The sequence below is a fragment of the Lepidochelys kempii genome, chromosome 3 (genome assembly GCF_965140265.1).
Source record: "Lepidochelys kempii isolate rLepKem1 chromosome 3, rLepKem1.hap2, whole genome shotgun sequence".
Lineage (NCBI taxonomy): Eukaryota > Metazoa > Chordata > Testudines > Cheloniidae > Lepidochelys > Lepidochelys kempii.
The window spans coordinates 133,549,469-133,570,030 of NC_133258.1; the positions used below are offsets into that span (position 1 = coordinate 133,549,469).

At 44.2% G+C, this 20,562-nt stretch overlaps 2 protein-coding genes across 7 annotated transcripts in view; one reads left to right on the plus strand and one right to left on the minus strand.

Moving 5' to 3' along the window:
• Positions 1 to 2,701: 2,701 nt before the first annotated feature.
• Positions 2,702 to 6,336, plus strand: COA6 (cytochrome c oxidase assembly factor 6). Its single transcript, XM_073338128.1, has 3 exons — positions 2,702 to 2,780; positions 3,674 to 3,825; positions 4,650 to 6,336. Exons 2-3 carry the CDS (start codon positions 3,682 to 3,684, stop codon positions 4,737 to 4,739), a joined length of 234 nt encoding a protein of 77 aa, XP_073194229.1. The 5' UTR covers positions 2,702 to 2,780; positions 3,674 to 3,681; the 3' UTR covers positions 4,740 to 6,336.
• Positions 6,283 to 20,562, minus strand: part of TARBP1 (tRNA guanosine 2 -O-methyltransferase TARBP1) — a 101,251-nt gene continuing 86,971 nt past the window's right edge. For all 6 annotated transcript variants that reach the window (XM_073338123.1, XM_073338122.1, XM_073338120.1 and 3 more), the window contains 3 exons: positions 15,967 to 16,091; positions 8,873 to 9,009; positions 6,283 to 6,682 (listed from right to left, as the gene is read on the minus strand). In XM_073338123.1, the coding sequence (XP_073194224.1) occupies positions 6,517 to 6,682; positions 8,873 to 9,009; positions 15,967 to 16,091 (428 nt within the window). In that variant the 3' untranslated portion in view covers positions 6,283 to 6,516. The remainder of the gene's footprint in view (positions 6,683 to 8,872; positions 9,010 to 15,966; positions 16,092 to 20,562) is intronic.

Genomic DNA, 20,562 nt, shown 5'->3' on the forward strand with positions numbered 1-20,562 from the left:
CTGCAGCCACCACCAGCCCGAGCGTGGAAAGGGCAGTTGAGGGACCTAATCCTCCTCTTTACCTCTGGGTCATCTTTCACTGTGACTGAGGAACAGCGGCTGTGCCATGTGGCCCCAGGTGGAGTGGGGAGGAGCAGGGGAGATATTTGGGTTGTTTTTTCTTGTCCCTGTCAGACATGGCCTGAGTTGGGGCCGGGGGACAGGTCTGTCCAAGCAATAATCCCCACTTCTGCATGGGAGATGAAGGGGTTCAGGAAGGGCGAGCTCCACGAAACCCCCTGGTCAGAAGGAGCCCAGGAATATTGGGTACAGTAACTCCTCACTTAACGTTGTCCCGGTTAACGTTGTTTCATTGTTGATCTATTAGAGAACATACTCATTTAAAGTTGTGCAATGTTTGCTTATAATGTTGTTTGGCTATGGGGGGTTGAAACCAGGATAGGCCGGCAGCACCCCATCAGTTCCCCTCCACCCACCCAGCGCCTCCGGCCCACCGGCAGCCCCACAGATCAGCAACTCCCCCCTCCCTCCCCACACCTCCCGCTCACAGCAATCAGCTGTTTCAGGATGGTCTGGGAGGGGAAGGGGGAGGAGCAAGGAGGCAGCGCACTTGGGTGGAAAGAGATGGGGTGGGGGTGGAGTGCAGGCAGGAAGAAGCGGGGTGGGGCCTTGGGGGAAGGGGTGAAGTGCGGGGCAGGCCTTGGCAGAGCCAGGGATTAAGAAACCCCCCCGGCACTTTGGAAAGAACAGCAAGAGGAGCAGCTGGATGATCCACCCTCTTTCACCCTCTGACTCCACCACCTCAATTAAGCTTCACAATCATCATTGCTGAGTACAGTATTAAATTGTTCATTTAAAACTTATATAGTATATGTATATAATGTCTTCTGTCTGGCAGAAGAATTTTCCCCGGAACCTAACCCCCCATTTACATTAATTCTTTAGGGAAACTGGATTTGCTTAACATTGTTTTGCTTAAAGTCGTATTTTTCAAGAACGTAACTACAATGTTAAGCAAGGAGTTACTATATTTTGCTTTCAATAAGTAAAAATGTCTTTTCCTTTTCGGAAGGGGAAGGTGGTGGTGGTAGGGGACTTAGAAAAACTCCCCAAAGCTCTGTCAGAAGCAGAGGCTCTTGGTCCACTGCCCATGTATGTGTGGTGGTAGAAAAGTCCAGGAAGGGGTGGTTCCTAGCCCCTACAAACAGCCACATTTATTGGTAGGGCACTGCCAAATTCACGGCCATGAAAAACATGTCACAGACCATGAAAGCTGGTCTCCCCTGTGAGATCTGGCTATTGTAGGGGGGTCATGGTATTGCCACCCTTACTTCTGTGCTGCTTGAAGAGCTGGGCTGCCGGAGAGCAGTGGCTGCTGGGCACCTATCCCAGAAGCCTGCGCTGTTGCCTGCAGCAGTGCAGAAGGGTGACATGGTATGGTACTGCCACCCTTACTTCTTCACTAATGTTGGTGGCAGTGCTGGCTTCAGAGCTGGGCACCTGGCCAGCAGCTGCAGCTCTCTGACTGCCCAAGCTTTAAAGGCAGTGCCTCTGCCGGCAGCAGCACAGAAGTAAGGATGGCATGGTACGGTATTGCCATCCTCACTTCTCCACTGCTGCTGGTGTCAGCACTGCCTTCACAGCTGAGTTCTTGGCCAGTAGCTGCCAGCCTCCGGCCACCCAGCTCTGAAGGGAGTGCAGAAGTAAGGGCAGCAATACCATGACCCTCCTATAATAGCCTTTCGACCCTCCGCTATGACCCTCTTTTGGGTCCGGACCCGTACAGTTACACCACCATGAAATTTAAGATTTAAATATCCAAAACTGTGAAATTCAAGATTTTTAAAATACCATGACCATGACATTTACCAAAATGGACTGTGAATTTGGTAGGGCCCTAGTTATCCATCTGCCTCCACACTTCAGAACAGAGGGGAACACCCCTCGTTTGGACACTGGTCGCAGGTGTGTCACTCTAGCTCTCTACAGCTCGTCAGTATCTCCTGAGAGGTAACCGGGTTGCGACAGTAAACCTACATACTAGTACCTGTGCTCCTATCACGTGCCTACAGACCCCCAGCTTCTCCTCCACATGCCCGTGCTTGGCTGCCTCCTGAATCCCGCGCCCCAGCAGCGTTGGCTGGGAGAGACCAAAGACCAGCCTCGGCCCAGGAAGCGGCGACACGCGCCTGGCTCAGCACTGGCAGGGCCGGGTGCTGCGCCGTGTGTCAATGGGGCCAGCCGAGCAGCCTGAGAGGAGTCGATCGGGAGCAACAAAAAGCCACGTTCAGGATTCACACTTCGGCCCAGCCAGGTGCAACCTCCCCCCGGGGCTGCAGCCCGAGGCCAGGACTCGGCTGGGCACCAGCGAGCGGGGCTTTGCCGGACCCCAGCGCCCGGCCTGACGGCTGGGGAGCCCGCAGCGCCAACCTGGCTCCGGCTCCGCCCCCTCGCCTAAGAACCAGGATATCTGTGCCTGGGCCAGACGGGTCCGCTCCCACCCCGCCCCGGGCCCCAGCAGGCCCTCAGCGCCCCCTGCCCAACGCTGCAGCCGGGAGCGAGAGTGACAGGAACAGGTGACGCTACTAGGCCCGGGCGTGTCTCCAAGCAACGCGGAAACGGCAGCCCCGCCCCCCCGCAGCCTTGCGCACGCGCCATCTCGGTCCCCCTCCAGGTGTTGTCTTTGCTACCGTCACTTCCGGCTCTGTGGATCTGTATCCGGTCCGGGTCGGGGTCACGGCCTCAGCTGGGCGGACGCTGGAGGGACGCGGCGGGGGCGGGTGAGTGAGTGAGTGAGTCAGGTGCCGGGGGACAGACGCCAGAATCCCCCCTTCCGGCTCTGCCGGAGGAGACGGCACCGGGCGCGGGGCTTGCCCCGATCCCGTGCGCGCGGCGGGGCCGTGGCCGGCCCCTCTCTGAGTTCTCCCGTCGCAACGCGGGGGCGGGGGCGGGGGTTAATCCGCCTCGTGGGGCCAGGGAGACGCTCCGAGCCCCCGTTTCCCTGCAGGCGCCCCCAGAGGGGTGGGCTGACTTCAGCCGCTCTCTCACGGGAGTGGTGGTTTCGCTGTGCAGGCGCCTCGTTTTCACCACCCGATCAGAGTTTCTGTCAGTTTGGGGCCTGCGGAAATAACTTCAGATTCCTGTTATTAAACTGTAGCATGTACCAGGGGGCCAGGGAAGGGGGGCGGGGCGGGGGAGAGGATTAATGCAGTTTGTCATGTCACTAGACTGATTTAAAGTGTGGTTTGGTGTTTCCTCTTGCTATTTAAAAGGGAGCATATGCCCTGATTTGTAATTTGCGCTGGTATTCAGTGAAAGTGCAGACCCTTTCTGGTTCCTGTAAGTGGAAGCTGGCTGATGAGAAGCACCTGCCCTCTTTCTAAAATTAAATTTTGGTGGCTATAACTTGTATGGTTAAGCTTCTCAGACGTACAGCATCTGCATATCAGCAATATGATTCATTTTATTTAGCTCTCCAGTTAACTGTGGGACAAAATCAAGTGGCACACGCAAGGTTATTGAAGCCATTACAAATGAAGTCTCACACCTTGCCAGTTCTTGGACCTTTTTCACTAACCAGTGCAACATTTGTGTGTGAATAAACTTGAGGCAATAGGCAGATCAAAGTGTTTATCAGGGACAAGACATTTACAATTTTATTTTATTTTGCCAGTAATAAAAATGTCAGCACCATCAATGGAGGAAAGGAAGGCTTGCTGGGGAGCCAGGGATGAATACTGGAAATGCTTAGATGAAAATTTGGAAGATGCATCTAGGTGTCAGAAGCTTAGATGTTCTTTTGAATCTAGGTGTCCACAACAATGGGTGAGTGCTAGTAGTTTTTTCACCAGTCATAAGATGCAACCTGACAGTTGTGTTGTATCAAAAATGAATTTCTTCTGCAAATTAATTCATATAAGCATTCTCAAGTAATGCCACAATCTACATTATTCATAATGCCTTAATACCTTACAGTAATATTTTGTTTTTTCGTTTGACACTGCTTCCCTTTAATTTTTCCAGTTATGTAACTATCCAGAATATTTGTACACTGGCAAAAACACAAATGTAAGCAATGCCCTACAAATAGTTAACTTCTGCTGCACAGCGAGCAACGCGTTACTGCTGTAGATCCTCTTAAAGATTGGGTATTCGTTTCATGGAGTAGTACACCGAAAAAACAAAACAATGAGTATTAAATCCAGAAGACTGCCTAGCCAGATAATTGGTGAAGTAGATTTCACTCTATCTATCTAAGTTATGTTGCTATACCACTGGAAAGGTATTTGGGAAATGTCCTGTCAACTCCCAGAAACAGGGAAATTAATGGATAATATCGCAGAAGTGAAAACACAGATCTCAAGGGGAGAACGCTCATGTAATAGTGGCAGGGCTTGCAATTGCATGGCACTTTGAGACCAATATTACAATGTGCTACATCCCATTTTTTCTGCTCCAGTGACGGAGTTCACATTCTAAACCATTAACATACACAACTTCAGTATCAATCTCGTCAAGTGTGTATGTGATCGAAGACTGTTCTTTCCGTAATCCCGTTAGATGATGTGTGAATAAGAACATTTCATGTTGGAGTCCCATACTACACCAGTTTGCTTTGATGAACATAAAGTGATCTCTTTTTAAAACAGGTAAAATACTTTGACAAAAGAAGAGACTTTTTAAAATACAAAGAACAGCTTCAAGCAGGAGAATTTCCTGGGACTACTGAAAAGTCATAGCTACGCATCAATTTATGAAACACAATCAATGAAAGAATAATCTTATGGAAGAGAAGTACTGAAATGCAAGGAGAACTCCTTGAGTTAAAAGTAACTGGTAACTTACACTGTATCTCTAGAAATTCATGCTGCTTTCCTTGTTGCAATGTCTCACTTTTGTGCGAGAACAGTAATTAAATGAAAAAGACTGACTGTCTGTAAGACTGTATATCAACGAAATATGGTATATAATTTTTCCTATACCTGAATTTTTTTATTGTGTAACTAGGATGAAAAGCAGTGTTTCCCAGAAATTAATGCACTGAACTATACATCTATATTTTTGGGAGAATATTAAACTGTTTTCAAACTTGACAAGTTTTTCAATGCACGTGAACTAACTTTTCTAAAAAGCTCCTGCATCTTCCCCCCTTCTCTATGAAGATAATGTGTCAGTGTAAGTGAGCAGGTACACTCTATGCTATTTCTTTGAAAATTTTGTGAATCAATTAATTTCTGCTGTCTTACTGTATGGCCACGTTTTAGATAAAGATCAAGAGGTATAAATAACCACTGTATCTCATTTCTTATGTAGCTGGTTTTCATTTATGTATTTTTATAAATATCCGCACAATTATAGTTGAGATTCTTATGCCACTAATGTAGGTGAACAGTTTCTCAGTCATTAAGTATGTCACCAAAATATTTGAAAAATACAATGCTACAGGTATGATTTCTTATGTCCTTGTTTGTATAATTTGGTGGCAATGATATAACCAACTCCTGTATTATTCACAATGGATTTGCTTCAGTAAAGGTTTGTTTTACGTGAGGTAGTCCTTAGGCAAAATAGCAGCTGCTTTAAAAATGGCATTTTCCAAATTGTCAGTGAAAAAGGCTTAAGAAAGTGTTGTGTATTAGGACAGGGCCCTACACTGAACAATTCACCCTGATAAATTACCAAGCATAGAGTTTACTGGGATCAGCAAACATTGTTTAGGTGTTTAAAACCTGTGTTTTAAAAATGGGTTCACTAACATTTATAGACATGATTTATCCCATACTCCTAAACCACCACCTCATTTCCTGATGTAAAAGACCCTAACTGGTCCTCTGCCAAAACTTCCAGCTTCACTTCTAAAAATGTTATCAATTCAAAATCTGCAGTATGTTGAAAATTTAGGGGGAGTGTAAAAAACTGGATTTAATATGAAAATGACCATCATGAAGGAATAATAAGATATTTCATACTTAATGTCAGTTTTTAAATTCACCTAAGACAGCTGCAGAATTTCAGGTCTGCTGTACCTAGATGCTGCAGAAAACAAAGCATCTTACCACAGACTACACAAGGGTGTTAGGTGTGAGTATGGGCGATCAAATTAAAACCATTTTAACCTCAACTACAGCTGTTGTGATCCGAACAACTGCTATTGTAAAAACCCTACATTTTGAAGTACACTGTATGAAACAGTTAAATGTCACTGAATTGTGTGTTCAAGGGGAGAAGAGTCTATTAACTCTGGTTGCTTCCACTGCAATAAGAGAACTATACATACGTAAGCAATACAAACAAGACTATTTATTACCAATAAAACAGTTGTATATAATCAGATAATACGTTAAGGAATTTAAAAACAATTTTTGTACTACACAACACCATTGTATGACATGCAAAATTTAAAAACATAGTCATTCACCCTGAGTCTGTAATTATTCCATGTGTTTAAAAACATATTTTACAGCACCATAAAAAGCCATCCAGCTGCATTACAAATAAGGCACAAGACTCTTGCAGTTATTTCAGTTGTTTTTGCTTGATTAGTTGTTGCCTTGTATACTCCCAAATCAGCAGAGCTCCACTTACATGAACGTTCAGTGATCGAATGATACCCTGCTGAGGAATTTCTACACAAACATCCAGATGCTGAATCAGGTTTGCTGGGATTCCCTCATGTTCATTTCTAATAAGGAGGAAATTAAAAAGATGTAAGTCTTTTACACAGAAAAGAAGAAATAGAAGCAATATCACTTCATGCTGTCTCCAATATGCACCTGTCTGGAGAAACCTGAGTGTCCCATAACAGAAAAAAACAAGAAATGAGCTTCAGTAGCAAACACCACTCACAACACTACTTGCTGCCAGCTCCACCCATCATGGGATAAGTTTCTTATCCATGCAGTTGATGCTTACTTCTTCATACGTATAACTGATGAGCACAAAAAAAGAAAACCTAAAAATTCCATAGCATTGTAATCGAAAACTTACAAAATACTAGAACTAGTGTCTTGCTTCAGCAGCAAATGTTACAGAAACACTGAAGATAACGGAAACTAGACAGTGTAGTAGTTTAGTCCACTATCTTTTTGCTTTAAGAAAAGCTCAGATTTATATTTTGGTTAAGTCAAAACCAAAATGAACCAAACGGTCTTATCCTAATAGATGTTTTCCACATCTTAAACATGAGACTATGCAGGGATCCTTGTTTAATCTTTTTGCCATGGGAAAACATGGAATTTGCATTTTTACAGAGAATCTTCAGTTTTTACATTTTGTGAAAATAGTTAATATATGTTTTTATTTTAACTAAATTTTATTGAAAGTACCAGTATCACTTATTCAGTGTATGCAACCTCTCCACTCTTATGGTTGATTTTTGAATGGGCTTTAAATTTACATAGCTAAACATACCCCAATAAACTGCTTCTGGCATACAGAGGTTACTCAGTGGCCTATAGGAGTTCATGTTTTAATGCATCTCAAATTTCACTTCAGCCTCCAGATGTAATTAAAGTTATGAAAAGATGCCAAAAACTTTAAAACTCATCCGTAAAGATCAAGTCACTGAGTTTGGCTAGGACAAATTTCACATGGATGGTAAGCTTAGAATTTGTTTGCAAATGTAAATATATTAATAAAACATTGTGTTCACCTGATACCTATATACAGATAGTGTGGTTAGGGAAAGCTAAAGTTCAGCATTTCATTTTAATCACAGAAAAGTGTGGATTTTTATGGGGTTTTTTAAATCAGAGAAGTTTGTTTGTTTTTTTTTAATCAGGGAAAACTAGGATTCCTGCTGATAACACAAATGTTGCAGATCAAGACTGAAGTTTAACAGAACTGTAGCAAAGGTTGCACTAATCTCTTCCTATAACTTTAGCCAATGCTATTAGTTGCCCTGTCACAAAAACTTAAAATCACTCAGAAATGGAAGATGCTGAATTATAATAGCATACTCAACAGAAGGGGTGGTTCACATATAACAATTACTGATCATAGTATTTCCCCATTAATGCAGAAATAAAAGCAACAAAAAGCAAGGTATCAATTTCTTTACTTTTATGCAGAAATAGAAAGTCTGATCCTGGAGAGATTTCTGGGTTTCCATGGATGGGCCAGCTAGGGGATATCCAATCACTTAAATACTTGTGAATATCTTAAGTATTACCACACTGGTCATAGGCATCCAGGTCTGCTATTTCCAGTGACAGCACCTCAGTAAGTACTGCTTACACAGACTGTACCCCCTTCTGAATGAGGTCACTGAAAATAACATCACATAGCTATGCTGAAGATAAAATGGGTTAACCAAAGTGTGCAACATAGGAAAACAAAAGTGTGAAAAAGGAGGGTGAGTGAAAGAGAGGCTGTCACATTACAAAAGAGACTCAGGGCATTTATTACTATACTGTCATGTGAGAGACTTATTACTGGATTTAACTTTAGCTCACTGAAAAGGCAACGTCTATGAAGCTCTACATTACCACTGTATTCTGCTCATGAGAGATGAGGGCACTCTCTTTGCTCTGCAGTGATTTCTGTGGCTGAGCAAATGAATTAGCATTATTGGGCTCTAAAGTCCCATCAAGAAGCCCTAGCCAAGGAATAGTGCCATGGTGTGATTCTTGAGGTGAGCCACGGAGACCACAGTTACAAAGCCCTCGTTAAAGACAAAGATATTTGATCCATGGGGTTCTATATTTTACATCTTTTATACCAAGTGGAAGAGAAATACTGTTATATACTATCTCTCTTCTTTCCTTCCACCAACATAGCTTGATTTTCTAATCATTAAACTGCTGCTTACGAGGAAGGGTGGCTTGATGGACCACAGTATGGAAACTACAGATACAGCTTGTTTGTAACTTACCCCAGCAATAACAAGGATTTCTCTGGAAAGCAGTATTCGGTCAAGTCAGAACTTTTAGCAGTTTGCTCCACACCTATGATAGTGTAGCCTTCAGTTTTCTTCTGCTGTAAATAATTAACAAGCTGAGATGGTTTCACCTGCATGTTAAGAATAGGGGAGAAATGTTACAAATATTTAAATATTTTCTATATAAAAATATATTACCACAAAAAACGTTTACACATTTCTAAAGTTGAGAATAGAACATTCTACAGAAGAAAAAAAAATTGATATTTTAAACTAGTTTTAAGATTTTTTTTTTTCAGACTGGTGGTAATTGGTAATATACAGAAATATACTAGGGCTCTGGGCTTCACAGATATTCGTATAACACAGATCATAAGTTTTACTGGATCTGTACACGATTATATCATATGGGAGTGTTACTGCAGATCAAGTGCAGGACATTTGGTGTTGCCCCAGCTTATGTTTACAATGACTCATTATAAATACCCTTTTTAGGAGGAAGTCAGTAAAAGAATGGAACTGTTACTAGATAATGTAGTGGATAAAGGAAAGATTATGTATTAATAGCCGTGGTTCTTTGAGAGTTTTGCCTTTTCATCACTTGTGGGATGTGGTCCAATCCCCTGGTATAGCTAACCTTTGAAAACCTGCTAGAAAAACACCACCCACTGGGACTACACAAGTATCCATTCACAGCAACAAATGCTCAGGAGCTGAGGTGACAAGAGGCAGTGAGGCACACAACTGCCTCATTTCTTATTGCTAACAGCTAAGTCCTTGTGAAGATGGACGTGTAGTGTGAATATGCAGATGCACTACTCTTGAAGAATCAGTTACGGGTAAGTAAAGAACAGTTACAATAACTTTTTCAAGCGATTGGCCTGTGGATTCCCCTCTTGGTGACTAACAAAAACAAGCAGTCTGTTTGCTTACAGACAGGTACAAGGAATCCTACATAAAGAATGACTGCAGGACAGCTCTACCAAAACAGGAATGAGATCTGGAAGCCTCTACTAAAGAACAGTGTCTTGAAATTGTGTGGACAAAGTATCAGAGGTGTAGCCACATCAGTCCGTATCCACAAAAACAATGAGGAGTCCAGTGGCACCTTAAAGACTAACACATTTATTTGGGCATACGCTTTCGTGGGTAAAAAACCCACAAAAGCTTATGCCCAAGTTTGCATCTGAAGAAGTGGTTTTTTTACCCACGAAAGCGTATGGCCAAATAAATCTGTTAGTCTTTAAGGTGCCACTGGACTCCTTGTTGTTTATGTGGAGCAAGGACCACATAGCTGCATTGCAGATTTGGTTACAGGTACATTCTTCAAACAAAGGCAGCAGAAGCTGCCTGAGCAGTAGTGGAATGAGCTCTAATGTGGCTAGGTGGATCTAGTCTACCTTGTAATATGTCCTTATACAGGTGAAGCCCCATTTTGATAATCAATGGGAGGTTATTGCCTGACCCTTAATCCTATCAGCAAAGATCACAAACTGGCTAGGTGTGTTACTGAAAGATGTTGTCTCGTTAAGGTAGTATGACAATGCCCTTACTAAATCAAGCATATGAAGTTTAGCTTCCCAGGGGATTGAGTGACACTTGGGGAAGTAAACTTGGTGATTAATAAATTGGTTCATATGGAATTCCAAAACCACTTTGGGCAGGAGCTTGGGATGAGGCCTCAGAGTAAGCCTGTCCTTATGAAACTGTGTATATAAGGAGAAGCCCCCCATGAAAAACAATCTCCGCTACCTGAGCTGATGTAATGGCTACTAAAAAGGCAGTCTTCAGTGATAGGTGGTATACAAGGTTCAAAGTGGGGGAGCAATCAACCTTGTTAATACTACACTGAGTTCCCAAGAGTGAGGGTCCCAGGGCAGCTCCTGAATTGGGTGAAAAAGCATGAATAAAGTCTGTAAGGAATATAGCCAGTGTAGGGTGAGAAAATACAGTGTGGCCTGACATGCAGATTTTACTGCTAGGTAGATCTTTATGGAGCTAACAGAGAGCCCCAGAATAGAGATATTATTGCTAGGTAGACAAAATGGGGCTGACAAAAAGCCCAGAATGTTTCTGTAATAGTATATAGTTCTGTATTGTTGAAATGGGTGGTGTTAGGGGAGATGCTGGTGCTCAGATGTGCAAACAGAAAACCACCACTTGGTTTTAGAAGTCATTCTAGTTGAGGCTTTTCTGCTTTAGAGCAGAATGTTCTGAACCTCAGGAGAACACCTTATGGTGTACATCAGCCAGCCAGCATCCACGCTGTCAAACATAAGGAGACTGAGTCTAGGGGTGGATCTAGCCTCCCGGGATGTTTTGTGAGACCATGTCATTCTCAGCAGGTAAGAGATTGGGGGCTGTATTGATGGTTCATCAGATCCAAATACCAGAACTGCTTGGCCCATCATGATAATCAGTCCAGCATCTTGCCTCATTTTCCTCAGGACCCTCAGTCTCACAGGAACCAGGAGCAAAGCATATATCAGTCCCTGCGTACAGAGAGTAAGAAAAGCATCTGACGGGGGCCTAGATTGGACCCATCTGTGGAGCAGAACACTTGGGATTTCTTGTTCTGGTCTGTGGCAAATATGCTATTGATTGGTATCCCCCCTTGCAAAAGATGCTCTGCAGCACCAGGTCCTTGACTGACCACATGTAGTTGTCTGAGAACCACTTGCTGAGGTGATCTACTAGTAATTTCTGTCTGAATGTCTGCCAGGGCTAGTGATATGAACCAGTGACAAATATGCACCATGTCAACAGCCAAATGGCCTGACAGAGCAGAAATGACTCGGCCCCACCCTGTCTGTTGACATAAAGTATAGCTGTACCTGGCCTACAGACAGGTCAGCTGGTACAAAATAGGCCAGAGGTACCGAAAACGACAGTACTGACATGCCGGCTACCAAGAGTGCCAAAGAGGTGTGTCAGAAAAAAGGAAGCCAGAGGATTTAGTCAGTACAACAAGCAATTTTTTTCATGGCCAGTAATCAGGTGCCAGAGGGACCCATCTTAGACTACTGGCTGCCCACAGACTCGTTTTAAGTTTTGCAGCCAAACATATGTGAATTCTTATTTCTCAGTCTAAAGGTCCTGGAGGGGGAGACCTTCATGTGTAGGCTCATCTCTAGAGTGATGCTCCTTCCTAAACCTGCTTGAAGAAGTCAACACATAGACTGAAGTTGACAACTGGGAGCTCACAGACATCTCAGCCCTGGAGCTCAAGGTGGAATCCCGGTGCGCGGGGACACCAGCCAGAAGGGACTGGAGGGAAGACTAGGCCTTAGCTACATCCTCCTCCATGCCCAAGGAAGGTGTCATAGAGCATTTCAGAAGTAGTGAAAAAGAGTGTCCACCACTGAGGGGCATAGAAGCAGCACAGGAGAGGCATGCCTTAAACCCTAAGGTGTTAGCTTCCATCATAAAGAGCTTGACTCTAGCCCTGCCTACTGGGGTGGGCCCTAGGCTCACCGGCAGCTGTCCCTGATCACACTAGCGTGTGCAAGCAGCTCACACGCTCCCAGACAGGAGTTCCTTCCACACAGAGGTCTGCATCTTGCACACACTAGCCCAACCAGGGCCAGCTACAGTTGCTAGGTGTCCGGTTTTTGACCGGCACATCCAGTCGAAAAGGGACCTTGGTGGCTCGAGTCAGCACTGCTGACTGGGCTGTTAAAAGTCTGGTTGGCGGAGCTGGCAGGCTCAGTACATGGCTGTGTGTGGCTCCCTGGAAGTGGTGACACGTCCTTTGGCTCCTAGGTGAAGACACGGTCAGGGGGGCTCCGCGATCTGCCCCCACCCTGAGCACCAGCTCTGCAGCTCCCATTGGCTGGGAATGACAGCCAGTGGCAGTTTTTGGAGCAGCACCTGCGGGCAGAGAAAGCACACAGAGTTGCCTGGCCACGCCTCCACCTAGGAACATGTTGCTGCTTCCAGGAGCCCCTCAAGGTAAGCGTCGCCCGGAGACTGCACCCCTCACCCCCTCCTGCACCCCAACCCCCTGCCCTAGCCCTGAGCCCCTCCTCCACACCCCAACTCCCTACCCCAGTCCTGATCCTCCTCCTGCACCCAAACTCCCTCCCAGAGCCTGTACTCCAACCCCCTGCCCCAGCCCAGAGCCCCTCCTACATCTTGAACCCCTCATTTCCGGCCCCACCCTGGAGCCGGCAGCCGGAGCCATCACCCCCTCCTGCGCCCCAACATCCTGCCTCAGCCCAGAGTAGTCTCCCACACTCCAAACCCCTCAGCTCCACCCCCCAGCCTGGAGCCCCCTCTTGCACCCTAAACCCCTCATCTTTGGCCTACCCAAGAGTCTGCACCCCAACCCCCTGCCCAGAGTCCCCTCCTCTACGGCTCCACACCAGAGCCCTCATCCCCTCCCACACTCCAATCCTCTACCCCAGCCCAGTGAAAATGAGTGAGTGAGGGTGGGGGAGAGAGAGCGACAGAGGGGTTACTGAGTAAGTGGGGGCAGGGCCTCAGAGAAGGGGCGGGGCAGGGGGCAAGGGTGTTCGGTTTTGTGCGATTAGAAAGTTGGCAAACCTAGGGACAGCTGCCAGTGGGTATGGCTGGGGACCGTACAGCCACACCGGAAGAGCTGTCCAGCTTGGGCGCTGGCTCCAGTGACCAGCAGCCCAACATCCTGTTGCTTTTGCCACTACGATTCCTGGTAGAGCTCTGCAGCTCCACGGATATCTGCTGTATATCTGCAGATATAAATTTTGTATCCACGCTGGCTCTACAGATGAGATTTAAGGGACAGAGACTGAGACAGTCTGGGAATCTAAATCAAACAATTACACAGAAAGTGCCTAAGATTAACTATTTATAATGTATTAACTATAACAATTTAAAAGGAGATTTTTCATTAAAACCAGGAAAGGTCCTTTTGACAGAGTGAAGGCCTTTTTTCTCACAACTAGTCACAGAAAGAAAGGAACAGAGGTGGCTGGGCAGAAGACTTCTTGTAACAACTCCAAATGTTCAGTGTTGCAAAGAGGCATGCTGCAATGGATATTTCTTTTTTATATAGTTCCCAAAGTTTAGCAGTACAAAGGGGTAGAGAAAGGCATCTCATAACTGGGAATATGCAGAGGCCACTTAAAATATAATGTTGTTCTACTGATAGAAAATACTAATCATTTTTGTAATCTTGATAGACAGCTAAATACATTTCCTGAGAACTGTGCTAGCCTAATGATTTTGAAGAGCAAAACCAAACAAAATATAAAGCTTTAGATTTATTCCCTCATGAACTTGTCTCTATATGAAAAAATCCTTTTTGCATATAATAATATGGGAAATTATTAGTATTTACCCTAAAATCCTTTTCTGGAACACACTGGTGATTAGCTGATGTGTAGATGGGCTTTCTTTCTACTTTATTCCTGTCTTTATAATCTCAATTTGTCAGAAACCTATCAGAAGCCAAGTCTCACAAGCAGTATAAATTTATCATTACTATCGTGTTCTGTATAGGCTGGGTGTAGAAAATGTTGTTTAAATGCAGATCTGTTATGTCAGTGAAATAGAGTATTGTATGGCTTTGTAATTTATTCTGAAAACAAAACTATTTTAAAGGATTGACAAAATTGTGTAAATACGGAGAATTTTACTCTTACATCAGAAATAAAATTTTCCAGAGATTAACTGTAAGTAGACTCAGACTGCTATGAAAATATACAAAGCTGACTTTGAAAACGTATATATCTATTAGGGCTGTCAAGAGATTAAAAAGATTAACCGCACTGTTAAACAATAATAGAATACTTATTTAAATATTTTGGATGTTTTCTACATTTTGAAATAGACTGATTTCAATTACAACACAGAATACAAAGTGTACCGTGCTCAAAAAAAAAAGTATTTTTCAATTCACCTAATATAAGTACCGTAGTGTAATCTCTTTATCATGAAAGTTGAACTTACAAATGTAGAATTATGTACAAAAAAAAAAACCTGCATTCAAAAAATAAAACAATGTATAATTGTAGAGCCTGCAAATCCCCTCAGTCCTACTTCTTGTTCAGCCAATCGCTCAGACAGACAAGAGGGCAGCATTATCTTCTGTAAATGTAAACAAACTTGTTTGTCTTAGCGATTGGCTGAACAAGCAGTAGGATTGAGTGGACTTGTGGGCTCTGAAGTTTTACAATGCTTTCTTTGAGTGCAGTTATGTAACAACAACAAAATCTACATTTGTAAGTTGCTCTTTCACAACAAAGACTGCACTACAATACTTGTATGAGGTGAACTAAAAATACTATTTCTTTTATCATTTTTACAGTGCATATATTTGAAATAAAAAATGATATACACTTTGATTTCAATTACAACACAGAATACAATATATATGAAAACGTAGAAAAATATCCAAAATATTTAATAAATTTCAATTGGTATTCTATTGTTTAACAGTGCTTTCAAACTGCGATTAATTTTTTAAACATGATTAATTTTTTTGAATTAATCGTGTGAGTTAACTGGGATTAATTAACAGCCCTAATATCTATACAAAACACTACAACCACAGGTTTGCATAGAGTGCTGAGTGTTAGACCTACAGTCTGAAGCAAGATGCCCTGATTTTGATAAAGTATAGAAAAGGCTCTGAAATCTACCTTGTAAATTAGTTTCAGACAAACTGTGTTATTAATTATTCTCATCATGTCACTAAAAGAATGGGCTAAACAAGATGAGATTAACAATATTTCAATGAATCACTAAGTTTTACAAAAGAATTTTAAATTTCAATGTACAACCATCAGCTGTAAAATACTACAATCAGAGTATGTTATAAAACAAGAGGCAACTAGTACAATCAGTTTCATTAACACAAAAAATAATCAACAAACCAACCTTTTAAAAACCGCAACAAGGATCTTCAAAAGCAGCAGGCTAATAATGCAAACATACCTTAATACTAGCATAAAACAGAGAAGCAGGTACTTGTGCCAAATGGGTAAAGCGGTTAATTTTCAGGAGAGGAAAAAAGAAAGTGAGACCCTTGACTTAGAGGGCATCAGTTTGAATGAATTTATATGTACAGTGCTCCTTTTAGCAGCTAAAATACTTTTTCCACCCACCTCGACAAGAGGAAGCCACTGTTCTGCAGAAACACTGAGATGCTGAAATTGCTTATCGTTTATATAATGAAGACTGCCAACAACTAAAGCAGATGCCCCAAATATTTCACTTGTACGACACAAACCTACAAATAAGCACAAGATTTAAAATATAAAGATTACTTTAAACAACAAAACTAAGATATTAAAGCACATGAAAAAGAGAAGACAATCTGAAAACAAATAATCTCCAGCAATATAAACATTTGTCTCTCTAGCCCTCTAGTTTTAGTCAACAGGGTTATTTCCACATGCTTTTCATGTATGTTCCAAGTCATGACTCTCGCAATGTCAGCAGAAAAAGGAAAATGCCTTCTATAAGCTATCAGTAGGTTAGAAATAGATAAATAAATAAATAAATAAAAACCAATCCCACCTTTACCACCATGTCCTATAAAGTATTCTGCAGTATTTACTTCCAATGATGTTACAGTGCAGTGGATCAGCATATATGTATGAGTTTTGGGTTACATACACACAAATGACACAAGGAGAAATCTCTGACCAGCAGGGTTAAGAACAATAAGGAGTTTTGTAACTATATTAGGAATAAACAGAATCCTCACAGTGGTATTGGTTCATTACTAGATGGAAATGGTATAATTATTAATAATAATTGCAGAAAAGGGCACTCTGAGTCCCAGTATGGGTCTCCAACCCTCTTTTTTTCTTCGGTAACTGGAAGTAACGAGAGTAGAAGCCTCTTAGAATTGTGGGCACTGGCTCTCTGGCTCCTATGCTGAGGAGATGGTTTATCTCTTGACATAGCAGCTCTTGTGAGAAGGGTCCCTGAAGAGGGTCCGGGAAGGATGTTTGGTAGGAGGAAGGAGGAGAAATGGATGGAGCGTCCATCCCAGTTGATCTCCAGCACCCATTTGTCGGAGATTATCCATTCCCAGATGCTGCGGAATGGGGTGAGATGGTCTCTCTGAAGGAATGTGGGTGGGGAGGGGCCGGGTTTCCAGTGTGAGATAACAATAAGTAGAATGTTCTACGGGCACCTCGACCAACCGTCAAAACTGTTTCTTTGAGGTGGAGGGTTGAGAGGAAATGGGCTGTGATCCTGACATCTTCCATCTGGGTAACCTGGGCTTCTTCATCTGGGGTTCATATGATCTCTGTGCTGAATATTGAGATGAATATTGTGATGAGTGGGCCTTGATTGGTGGCTGAGGACTATATCTGCTTTTGTACCCAGGTGTACAGATACTGTGAGATTGAAGAGTGGCCCTGGAATCTTTTACTTTGTGAAGGGAGGCGTTGGTCTTCTCGGCTAATAGCTTTATCCCTTCAAAAGGAAGGTCCTCCACAGTCCATTGGACCTCCTTTGGGAAGCCAGACAAAGGAAGCCATGAGGCTCATCTCAACACAATGGCAGTAGAGACTGAACATGCCACTGTGTCAGATGCATCAAGTGCAGACTCGAGAGATGTCTTAGCCAACAGTTAGCCTTCGTTGACTATGACTTTAAATTGCTCCTTATGAGAACTGGAATAAAAGAACTGAGTTTTGCATAGTTCTGATAGTCATATTTTGCCAGTAAGACTTGACAGCTTGCAACATGGAACTGGAAGATGGCCGAGGTGTATGCTTTCCTGCCAAAAAGGTCCAGATGCTTCCAGTCCTGGTCGTAAGGGGTGGAGTTAAACTGGTGTTGGCGGCCCTTAGAATTAACAGCGTCCACAATAATAAAATTTGGGAGGTGGGTGGAAGAAGAGAAACTCTGTCTCTTTTGCTGGCATGTAATATTTCTTGTCAGCGGGCTTGCATGTTGGTGGGACAGACGTGGAGGCCTGCCATATGACCTTGGCAGGATCCAGTAGCGCCTCATTAATAGGGAGGACCACTCCGGAGGATGTGGAGGGAAGAAGGAAGATCCTGGGAACTACAGGCCAGTCAGCCTCACCTCAGTCCCTGGAAAAATCTTGGAGCAGGTCCTCAAGGAATCAATTCTGAAGCACTTAGAGGAGAGGAAAGTGATCAGGAACAGTCAGCATGGATTCACCAAGGACAAGTCATGCCTGACAAATCTAATTGCCTTCTATGACGAGATAACTGGTTCTGTGGATGAAGGGAAAGCAGTGGACGTGTTGTTCCTTGACTTTAGCAAAGCTTTTGACACGATCTCCCACAGTATTCTTGCCAGCAAGTTAAAGAAGTATGGGCTGGATGAATGGACTATAGGGTGGATAGAAAGCTGGCTAGATTGTCGGGCTCAACGGGTAGTGATCAATGGCTCCATGTCTAGTTGGCAGCCGGTATCAAGTGGAGTGCCCCAAGGGTCGGTCCTGGGGCCGGTTTTGTTCAATATCTTCATAAATGATCTGGAGGATGGTGTGGATTGCACCCTCAGCAAGTTTGCAGATGACACTAAAGTGGGAAGAGAGGTAGAGACGCTGGAGGGAAGGGATAGGATACAGAGGGACGTAGACAAATTGGAGGATTGGGCCAAAAGAAATCTGATGAGGTTCAACAAGGACAAGTGCAGAGTCCTGCACTTAGGACGGAAGAATCCCATGCACCGCTACAGACTAGGGACCGAATGGCTTGGCAGCAGTTCTGCAGAAAAGGACCTAGGGGTTACAGTGGACGAGAAGCTGGATATGAGTCAACAGTGTGCCCTTGTTGCCAAGAAGGCCAATGGCATTTGGGGGTGTATAAGTAGGGGCATTGCCGGCAGATCGAGGGACGTGATCGTTCCCCTCTATTCGACACTGGTGAGGCCTCATCTGGAGCACTGTGTCCAGTTTTGGGCCCCAAACTACAAGAAGGATGTGGAAAAATTGGAAAGAGTCCAGTGGAAGGCAACAAAAATGATTAGGGGACTGGAACACATGAGTTATGAGGAGAGGCTGAGGGAACTGGGGATGTTTAGTCTATGGAAGAGAAGAATCAGGGGGGATTTGACAGCTGCTTTCAACTACCTGAAAGGGGTTCCAAAGAGGATGGCTCTAGACTGTTCTCAGTGGTAGCAGATGACAGAACAAGGAGTAATGGTCTCAAGTTGCAGTGGGAGAGATTTAGGTTGGATATTAGGAAAAACTTTTTCACTAGGAGGGTGGTGAAACACTGGAATGTGTTACCTAGGGAGGTGGTGGAATCTCCTTCCTTAGAAGTTTTTAAGGTCAGGCTTGACAAAGCCCTGGCTGGGATGATTTAATTGGGGATCGGTCCTGCTTTAAGCAGGGGGTTGGACTAGATGACCTCCTGAGGTCCCTTCCAACCCTGATATTCTATGATTCTATGAATGTAAAATGTTCACCAGCTTGTAGTGCGACTCGCTCACTTCTTGCAAAGGTATTGGCAATGTTTCTGCCATCCTCTGTGCCAAGTTCTGGCACAGTTTAAAATAATCTGCCATAGTTGGTGGAAGGGGTATCACTGTCTTGTTTAGCGGTGATGATGAGAAGCATGCTTGCCTTTTCAGGAGGTTCAGAAGCCCTCGAGGTAGCAGCTCGATGGTGTTTCCTCGGTTGCTGGTAGGTCATACTATAGCAGTGGTTCTCAAACTTTTGTACTGGTGACCCCTTTCACATAGCAAGCTACTGAGTGCGACCCCACCCTTATAAATTAAAAACACCTTTTTATATATTTAACATCGTTATAAATGCTGGAGGGAAAGCAGGGTTTAGGGTGGAGACTGACAGCTTACAACCCCCCATGTAATAACCTTGCGACCCCCTGAGGGGTCCCGACCCCTAGCTTGTGAACCCTTGCACTAGAGATAAGGGAGACCTGTTGTCTTTGAACCTGCCAAGGATCACGGTATGGCCATTGCGATGGGAAGGGGCCAGTGGTGGGTGCCACAACTGACCAAACCAGGGGGACAATATGCCTGATGTCCATAGTGAAACGGGGCCCCATACAGCGGGTGAGAAGAGTGGCGGGAAACCACGTCCTCTTGCTCACTTTCTGACTGCAACAATGAAAAGGGTGGTGCATGGTACGAAGTCAATGGCAAGTCAAGGGCTCTGGGTCCCCGGTAATGAGCAGAGGTAAGTCCGGTGCGTCAGACACCAAAAGATCCGTCGCGCACTGGAAGTCTGGCAGTGCAGAAGGCATCGGTACCAGCGGTGGTTGTCGATGCCAAGAGGCTTGTACCGACGGGATTAGAGATGTGGACCTGAGAGCAAGGTCTGTTGGTGCCCAGTGTACCACAGGTGGTACCGATGTTGACATCGGTACTGATGGAGCCTTCCCCAGGTCAGATCTTCTAGGTTTTTCATGCTCCCATGGTACCAGTGGTTTCTTGCCTGGGCCCACTGGGTCATTGGCTGGAGCAACCCAACTTACTCCATTGGTATGATACCATCCATGCCCTGGATACCAGATTTAGACAACTTCAGTGCCATTGGTCCTGATGATACTGATTGAGCCAGAGATTGTTTTTAGCTTGATCAGGGATTGCTATGGGGACTCACTGACCTTTTCTTAGAGGCCTTACGTGAGTGGCTCACAGGCAACTCCCTGGGCTCACCTCCCTTCAAAGTAGAAGGTTGCAGTGGGGGCTCCTGCCAGGACTCCAGAGGTTGAAGTGCTGACTCAGTGAAGTGGAAT

Excerpts from the sequence above, each read along its gene's own strand:
- COA6 (XM_073338128.1), top strand. The coding sequence starts at position 3,682 with ATGTCAGCACCATCAATGGAGGAAAGGAAGGCTTGCTGGGGAGCCAGG. Across the intron at positions 3,826-4,649 it reads CTAGGTGTCCACAACAATGG|GTAAAATACTTTGACAAAAG; the intron begins GTGAGTGCTAGT and ends TTTTTAAAACAG.